The sequence below is a fragment of the Apostichopus japonicus genome, chromosome 16 (genome assembly GCF_037975245.1).
Source record: "Apostichopus japonicus isolate 1M-3 chromosome 16, ASM3797524v1, whole genome shotgun sequence".
Taxonomy (NCBI): Eukaryota; Metazoa; Echinodermata; class Holothuroidea; order Aspidochirotida; family Stichopodidae; genus Apostichopus; species Apostichopus japonicus.
In genome coordinates this window covers 17733315-17743135 of record NC_092576.1, presented here as the reverse complement: position 1 = coordinate 17743135, position 9821 = coordinate 17733315, and the positions used below count along the sequence as shown (strand labels likewise).

The following is a 9821-nucleotide window of genomic DNA, read 5'->3' as shown; positions in this document are numbered from 1 at the left end:
GTCCAGTTGAAGCTGCCTTCGTTGACGTTTAGCTTCCAGCCAGCCCTCCGTTCCTTCCAATTAGCCTGTTTCAGTCCACGCCAAATCAACAAAGGTCTCTAAGAATCGCATTAAATTGACATGGTGTCTTGCCATATGTCTCAAAGGATGAATTTTGGGCAAAAAACAAGATAGACGCAAACCAACCAACTTCATATATATATATATATATATATATATATATATATATATATATATATATATATATATATATATATATATATATTTATTTATATATATTTCGATACTGCAATTGTCTTTCAACAATATGCTAATTGTTAATCCCCCAATGATCTTCACAATATCTTGCCATTGTTTTCATTCTAAAACTAATCGAATCGAAAGACACACGCTAAAACACCGTTTTTTTGTGTAATATTTGTATCGATGAAAGCTATAGTGAATTGACATATTCCGTGAATGGTGACATCGTTTTTTATTTATACTGCGAAAACATGCAGCTTCAGTCACGAACCGAACTTTAAACAAAGAGTCTGGGGATCAACATGGACTTTATCCCAGTAGTTCATCGAAAACGATTAATATCTCTCTTCATCAGCTATCTAAAACCCGCAAAGTAAACACCTAGAGAGCTTATTGTATATGTAACGATGTACATAGTGGAACCTTTAATATAACTGGAAGTATGTGTATTACATTGGAGACCTACAATCGTTGAGTCACTGTTGGAAGTAAAAAGCAGAATTTGAAACAAATACTTACAAGGAAAAGTCGCTGTTTTTTGTCTTAATAGAAGCACGTAAGTATATTTTCGAGTACTCTTTAGCAGTGGGTAGAGGTAAGCCCGAAGCACCTGGTCAGTTAATACTTAAACTATAGTTAATAGCTTTTTGTTATGTTTTCTTAGTTTATGGGGAACGAAGGATGATAATAAGATAGCCTATTGGGGAACACCAGGCAAAAGTAAGTCTCAACCCCATCACCCGGCAACAGGTTGTATCATATAGTCCATACCTAGCATGTATATATATTGATACACTTATTTCTTATGTTATGACAAAATCAAGTGAACTGACAGTGTAGCTATTATAACATTATAACCATGGTCTGTGCGGAAGGATGTTGTATGACTCGTTTATCAAACGAAGAAGTTTTGAATATGGGCGTCTGAAAGCACCCGATACTCATAGCTAGTACAGTAACTACTGTTCATGTTCCACAACCGTGCACCAGTAACTACTGCGCTGTATTCGTAACACAGTAACATGTGTTACAGTTGGCACAGTACTTACTGGAAAGATGTTACACGTTGAACTACGAGTCCGACAGGGGAAAATTTGCAGTAATTTACAAAATTTTAAATTTAATTTTTTTAAACTTTTTAAATGTTAAATTTAATTTTTAATTTTTTTATTTTTTAGATTTTCAGTAAGAAAAAACTTGCAGTAATTACTGTGCTACATGTTACCGTGGTACGAACATAGCGCAGTAGTTACTGATGCACGGTTAAGGGACATGGACAGTAGTTACTGTACTAGCTATGAGTATCGGGTGCTGAAAGACAATGCTTGTATTAGATTCGAGCTCGTATATAGATTGCTTGTATATAGATTATAGATTCGATATATATTGTTAGAGTCACTTTAAGATTAATGTATTTCGTCCAGTTACAGAGTTGTTTACAATTGACAATTCAAAATCATTGTCGTTAAGTATGAAGCTACGAGACTGACTTCTGTCAGCTTGCGGCTTAGATAAGCCAATAAGGCTTATTCGCGAGTTCCTGCTTGCAGGTGGATCTAAACTACAATACATAGGCTACATACATCGATTGCATATATTGTACATAGATTTAAAATGATTGGTCAATTCATAGTAGGCCTAAATGACGTATTCTTTCAAAATAAAAACAATGTTGCGGCATGATGGCATTTCTCAAGGTGATGTGACATTGTAATTATGTGGCGAAAGAACGCTATATATCAAAAAATGGGATAGGAAGGAAAGCTTGGAGGTGTTGTGACTCGATCTTTCCTCTATGGTGACATCATAACTGGACATGTCAAGCTTTTCCAGTTTTTCAAGAATTTGGACTGTTGTGTCCACAAAATTCTACTTTCTGATTCGAAATGTCTACTCGCTATACCAAATTTGTTCACTTCTAAAATAAAAAAATGTCGACTTTATCCTCCTTCTACTTTATTGCAGTTCCACAAAAGCCCATTCGAAAAATTATTTGTCATTTCATGATGCAGTTTTGAGAAAACATGTCTAATATTTAACGGATTATGAAAATTATGAAACAAGAAAAATGATCTTTGATTACTGGCGCACCAACACAGCACTCCCCCCCCCCCCCCGCTCCCCTCTGCTAGTCAGTGGAGAATGCTACTAGTGGGCGAATCGACTCAGGAGAATAAATGATGTTGATACGTAGACTTGACGATACATGTGAGGTGACTTCGATCGTTACAACTGTCATGATTACATAGCATTTCTATGTACTGATAAATGCGTTGATCAAAACAATTACAAACACGTGATACGTTCATGTTGACGGGCACAATGAATATGATAATGTTATGAAGTGATGATTGGTTGTTTGTATCTGTGTGTAGCCTACATCTGCGTGTAGGAAATTGTGTGAAAGTGTACCTGTGTGTATAGGTCTATATGACGCCTTGACGTTTTACTATCTAAAAGGACATCATCAACAGTTAATTTTATGCTTGTGTTTGTGGATAAATCGTGAAAAGGAAAAGAGGCGTAATGGTTTTGATTTCAGCCAAATGTCTCACGAGGTCAACAGATGTCAAATCTGAAAACTGAAGAAACGAACGTAATATTGGTACGGTATATACTGAGTTCCATCGTGGTGAGCCAAATTTCTTTAATAGTTCTCATGACGGTCAAAGGTCAACGGAGGTCAAGCGTTAACCGGTGTGAACACATTTACAAAGGTCAGACTTGGAGTAAGGTTGTCACACTTGCTATGTTCATATCATTGATCAACAAAAAACGGCCATGCCAGCTACTTTTCGACAGTTCGTACTTAATATGTGGATCCACTTAAGGAAGTGTAAAGAAAGCCGCATGTAAAGAAAGCCCGCATGCAGCATACTGTACGAGTGACCCCGATTCAACTCGACCGTCGTCATGTGGACAATCTTTGAACTTAAACATTATAGTAGTGTTATTAATGACCCCTCACTTGACCGACTGATCAGCACACACAACGACTGTTTACTGTAACTAACGTACGGAGCCCGTTTGGGTCACAAGCAAATCTATGATTGGATATTTTGTTAAAACTGTGCAGCTTCAGGCATGAACCTTCCGCCTCCACCCATCTCTCGCTTTCTGCATGACCGCCAGTCGGGCAAATGCTACATGTTCAGCTTCCCTGGCATAATCATGATCTGTCGTAGCCTGACACACTGCCCAACTTTTCACTGTCCACATGTCTTCGTGGCTACATATGACGTCAAAGAAGATCTCAGACTACGATCCAGATTGATAATTCCACACCGATATCCGCTGAACCAATTATTCTCACAGTTTTGGAAACGTCACGTGATACTATATTATCGAATGAGTGGTTCAGAAATAAAGTGACGTCATATTATTCTTCTTTTCTCCTCCTTTTCCATCACCATGGCAGCAGTGTTTGTTGACAGATTTTCGTCATGGTGAAGCCAGGCGTCTACACAATCAACAAGGAGGAATTGAAAAATGGAGACAACACCACGGAGTACGTCCACGTGGAGGTATATAAAGTTCACTATACCATATATGTGTATAAATTACCATTCATAGCGGCATATCATAACGCTTTTAGAGTTTATAGATTTGAAGTGTGTTTTATCATTGCGCATCATTTTCACCGACTCGGCCTTTGGCTAAGATCATGTGTAGCATTGCGTTCCCTTTCGAGGGGAATCGTGATATATTCTTGACGTTGATCACACAGAATCATTCTCGATACATGGAGACTGAGGTTGAAAGCGAATCAGTCGTTCGGTTGTTTGGTGTTTCGTGCCCAGGTTCTCTCATGGGTGACCTTACTTAAGAAAAGTTTCATTGCCTCTCAAACAGTCAGGGTGTCAGGAGACCGATGTTGAAAGTAGGTCAGGTAACCTGTCTGGGTTGGTTGGTTTCGCTCCCATCCAAGCTCTATCTTGGGAAGCTTTTCTTTAAAGAGTATCATAGTTTCCCCAAACAAAGGTATATTCACACATAATTGAATACTCTGAGTGTCAGATTAACACCATCTGGGCCCGAGGCGCAATATCCCTGCCCCCTCCACATATCCGTATTGTAAAATATGGCATTGTATATCCTGATATAATATGAATACAAAGCCCTTCTCTATTGTGCGCGACGTATAGCTGTACATGTCGAATTGTTATGAGAAGATGTTAAATACTTGGGTGTTTGACACTCTGTTTAACCTTATTGTAATGGCTGTGTGGAATTCATACTTATAAGGAATACATCGTTCATAATTCGCTACAAATGAAGTCGTTCTTTGTTTAAATATCGTGAAGCTCTCAAACCACTACCGTATATGGTCAGTATAATTAGCAAGATAAAAATGATCCAAGAAAAAGATTTGGTGGCTACCCCCTTCAAACCATAGTTTCTTAGTTTATTGATATTATATTGATATTACTTCACGTTTGCACCCTTTAGTTTGATGCAACAGGAGTCGACCGGCCCAATGACTTTCGTATAAGCAGTGTCGATAAGAATGAATTGTTACTTTTTTTTATATATATATTTAGCTTGAGGCTTATGCGGGAAAAAGTCAGATATATGTTGATTATTTCTACAAATAAGGGACATCAAAAAAACAAAAATGGAAGATGAAAATTATCGATATATATTACCAACAGGTACAACCACTGCCTCCGAAGTACGACACTGTCGTAAAAGAACGCAAAGGATGTACTGGCATGAGATTACTGGGTGTCTTCCTGTTCCTTCTTGTCATCGTGGGAATTGCAGTCGGTATTACGTACGCAGTTCGATGGGAAGAGGTGAGAATCTCCCAGAAAGAGTATTTTTCGGCCGGTGGCCGAAGTTTATTGAAAGGCCATACATTTTGTTGTGCTTAACTCAGAGGTGGATCAAGGGAGTGGGGCCAGGGGGGGGGGCCATTTTGCCCTCTTCCAAATTTCTTATTTCTCCTGTTTTTATGTTGTTATTTTTACTAATCATGAGATGCAAACATAGTTTTGTCCCACAACAAGGTGTATGAGATAGTTAGGACGTTTTGTCCCGACAAATCTCACTTTTACCGATGGTCGATAGTCATTCCGGAATATATGCAATGATTAAAGGGACTGTCTACTCAACGTTTACCTATTTTTCTATATACGTAGTGATTTTGCTTGTTACCACGGTGACAGAGCGTTACACAAGAACCCGCAAGAGAACAGGCATAATTTATTTACCTGGATTCCCACTCCTAACTAAACAAGAAGACAAAGTTACAAATCTATATTATAGTACATTATAAAGAATGATATGGTCTTTGACGTGATTTTATTACTGCTTTGTTTTCCTTGTAAGATATTTCATATTCATATTATTTAATATCTCCCTAATATTATAATTATTTCTTTGTTACAGGGTGGCAGCCCAGATAAAAATCATGAAGATCATGAGGGCCGTCCACACCACGGAGATGGTGACAATACAGACGACAGTTCTGAAGATCATGACGACCGTCCACACCACGGAGATGATGACGATACAGACGACACTTCTGAAGATCATGACGGCCGTCCACACCACGGAGATGATGACGATACAGACGACAGTTCTGAAGATCATGACGGCCGTCCACACCACGGAGATGGTGACAATACAGACGACAGTTCTGAAGATCATGACGGCCGTCCACACCACGGTAATGACGACGGCGAGGATGACGATGATGATAAAATCAACCACAGGAACATGAACAATCCTCCTTTCCGAAGTATTAATCAATGGAAATCTGAGAGAGCAGGTAGAGAGAAAATGGTCGCTCAGCGTCGACCAATTCAGGCACGCCCTGCCTATCAGGGAAGAAGTAGAGTCGAGACTGAAGAGGCCAGATACGGTCACGACTATGGACATAGCGGCAAACAGTATCGTAAACGTGCCTAGACGCGTTTGGTAGTACCGTAAAAAAGTATCGTAGTTAGCATCATCACGCATTAATATTATATTAATAATTCATTATCACCACGCATTAATACTGTATTTAGAATTCATGATCATCACGCATTAATAATGTATTAATAATTAATTACCAATGTCAGTTAAGTGATTATTTTCCCAAATTTTACGGCAGAAAATAGTAAATTAATTTTGCTTGAAAGATGTAAAATGTTGGTAATATATTCACCCATCCAAGCATGAATTTTTGGTATGAAATCGCTGAGCGATGTTTTGTTGTTATCCGTAAAATTATGTTTCCAACGACTTTTATCTTTTAAAAAAAAGCGCGACGCCTAGTAGTTTTGTTATGGAATGATGAAAATGAAGAAAAATAAAAAAAGGAAAGCAAAATAGGGGCAGGACAGTAGGTCTACTCAAATTCGACAATGTAAATTGAATTAAGTACTATATACAAGAAGAACTAGACCGAGTTCTAAAAGTTTGCTTCTACTTGTAGATGTGTTCTTTTGTATAAATAATCTGTTAGTCGGCCTGTATCCTGGTTCAGGGACATACCATTCCGCACTCCTCAATGGCAGAGATCTACGCCGGGTCCATCTGTCCCAGCATTATATGTGCGAGAGAAAACCACAATTGACAGGCCATGAGTGTTGTTTCCTTGTTAAATTGCTGTCGGTGCATCCCAAACTTGGAATTACTTGCAATATGGCCTGCCTATATGACCAGAGGAGAATGCTTTGCGACCTTATCTGATGCATTTCTATAGATGTATCATTGATTGAGTTTTTCGGTAAACTGACATTATTGTCTCAAATTCATTTTTTGTAGAATAAATTTAAATTTAATTTCTAGACTTCCTTTTTTTAAATATTTTTCAACCGTTCTGTAAAGTGTTTGGAAAAAAGTCGAAGTAAAAAATAAATTAAAGATCCTTGCAATGACAGAATGTTCGTTGAATTTTTAATATTCTCAAACTCTTCAAGACGTATAATGTGGGGAATCTATTTTTACGGAACAGCACACACACACACACACACACGCAAGCAGTGTAGTCTAGAGGTTGGATATATCTTGACGTCGTTCTTTGCCTTAATTTGGTTGTTGGAACGACTCCAAATGACGGCCCGGGGTTGCAGAGAAGAAAAGGACGACATTTGAAGACAAAGTAAACAAAACGTGATTACGGTTATTGATATTTTGCATTATCTGAAGTTGTCTGTCTGCATGTGTGTCTGTCTGTGAAGTTAGCCTATGCATATTCTGCAACGAATACCTAGTCTAGGCCTATCAGTGTATGCCTTACTTTTGACTTCAGTTCTATTCTAAACGAGAACATTGTTACATCATGGAAATGAGCCTATTAGCAACTGAGGCATTTTGACGGCACTTACTGCTTTCTGGGATCAGTGTAGAAAAGTCTGTAGAAGAGTTAAAATATGTTCGGTCGGGATTTCGCCAGTAAATATGTCGGTTACTACTGGTAAGTGCCAGCCGTGGCACGAGAAGTTGAGAGCGCCATCGATGGCCATCTTCTACCTGTCATCTATCCATTAGCGGCAAGGCTATTATCCAATGAAAACGTCGAGAAAATATACTGTGGAGAGGATATGAAGAAATATATGCACTGTTTGCCTAAAAAGTCAATATAGGCCATCCGTTCTTTTATCTTTTTTTTCTTTTCATTTGGCTACCTTTTACTATAAATACTCCCGACGTACCTTCTGTAGTTCCACGATGTTACCATAGCAACGGAGCGTTAGATTCGAAACGGAGCTATTTTTGAACGAATATACAAGTCACATGGAATTGTCGTGAATTTCATGTTTGTTTTAGTCATAATACGTTAAATACAGAGCAAAAGCTAGATAAGGTAGAAATTAGATAGATTTATTCGACAATGAGTAAAGTTTACCAGTAGAAAATCCTAGTATGTCATAATTGGATTCTCCACGCTACTAGGTTTTATTCTCGGCTACGTCTGCTGTATCCGCATTACCTGCTTTGTATACTGTCATGAATACCGCACATTTCGATTGTTTTTAATGCACGGAGAGCTCGTGGCATTGTTTATGACGTTACCGTATCTGTCTTTCAAACGCCTGCCTCAGTTAATCAGCATTTAAGAAATGAGAAGTTGTTCTAACAGGAGCATAGCTGTTTCCACACTTAACGGTTTGTAAAGGCTAAGTAATGACACAACGGTTCCGAAGAACAATTATGATCAAGCTTGTCAGAAAAGATGCCGTGGTGGCCTTACACTGTACAAAAGAAGCATTTCTTTTGCAGGTACAGTTTTCGTCCTTATATATACTTTCATTAAAATTTCAAGTGAAAGGCGACGAGCGAGACAAAAATCAAATTTACTACTCAGGTCTTAAGTTCCAAACGGTTTCTATTGACAAGTTGTGCGAAATATTGCAATGACCTACTGTGTTTACGCGAAACAAATACCAAATAAACAACCTACCCCTCCCCCCCCCCTCAAAAAGAAACAGACAAACAAACAAAGCGAGAGAAACTTAAACACCATGCATAGACATGCAGAAATTAACAACAACCCAAAAAATAAATAATAATCATAATAAAAGAATAAAATAGTGCTTCGGCGGGAAATCGAGCCTAGGCATCCATGAGCATAAATTTAATCTTAAATAAATTGTGATTACTAAGCGAGAAAAAGATGAATGAAAAAGGCAATAATTATTTTGAATTATTGTATTATAAAATTGAAGACAGAAAGCTAAATTTAACAAGAGATTACGCCTCATTACGCATTCGTGAAGAATAAAAAACAAAAAACAATATATATATATATATATATATATATATATATATATATATATATATATATATATATATATATATATATATATATACATATATATATATATATATATATATATATATATATATATATATATATATATGTATATATATATTACATTTACATGCTGACACCCTAACCATTAGGCTATGTACGATATATATATATTTACAACGCGGATTAATACAATTCAAAGCCAAATAAAAATCAAATCAAGGAAAAATTAACATTTGTTCTTTCAATTATTTACCATGTAAAATTATTTCTACTTCATTAATCGTATAAGTAATCTTTTTTTTTTCCTGTTTATTTCTTCGACAATATATATACAGAAACATGCAATGTCAAATGTTATTTTGTTGTTACACAATAATTAATCTAGAATGGAGCTGTTTTTTAAGTCATCATATAAATAGCGTTTCTTACAATACTGTTGAACTTTTACAGCAAACTTAAACTTATAAAAGAATGTTTCCGTGTCTAGTTGTACATTTCTTCTTAAGCAATCGGAAATATAAATCTTCATATGTAATATCAGAAAATTATATGGACTATATTCCTGACATAGAAAACCAAAGAAAATATCTTTTTTTCGAAAAGAAAAACTGCTTGTTCAATAGTCGTCTCTCAATATCTTAAATAAAATAAGAGACCAGGCTGCATTCCCAAAAGAGGTGTCCAATAGTCTCCTCATGTAACTAACAAAACGAACAATTTGGCGAGTCTACAATATTCATTTTAAAAAGCATTTTCTTATAGTAGGGATAATTCTATGCAAATATTTGAACTGAAAATATTGCAAAGGTGCTTCAGTAATACTCTTGTA

General features: G+C 36.8%; 1 protein-coding gene across 2 annotated transcripts; it reads left to right on the top strand.

The window, feature by feature from the left end:
• The first annotated feature begins 630 nt into the window (after positions 1 to 630).
• Positions 631 to 8973, top strand: LOC139983538 (uncharacterized). 2 transcript variants are annotated; one of them, XM_071997161.1, is made up of 4 exons: positions 631 to 799; positions 3665 to 3767; positions 4896 to 5039; positions 5635 to 8973. In XM_071997161.1, the coding sequence occupies exons 2-4, from the start codon at positions 3687 to 3689 to the stop codon at positions 6154 to 6156; spliced, it is 747 nt and encodes a 248-aa protein (XP_071853262.1). In that variant the 5' UTR covers positions 631 to 799; positions 3665 to 3686; the 3' UTR covers positions 6157 to 8973. The 2 variants fall into 2 exon arrangements, with proteins under 2 accessions (XP_071853262.1, XP_071853261.1); XM_071997160.1 differs by having other exon boundaries at positions 633 to 799; positions 3662 to 3767.
• The last annotated feature ends 848 nt before the right edge of the window (positions 8974 to 9821 follow it).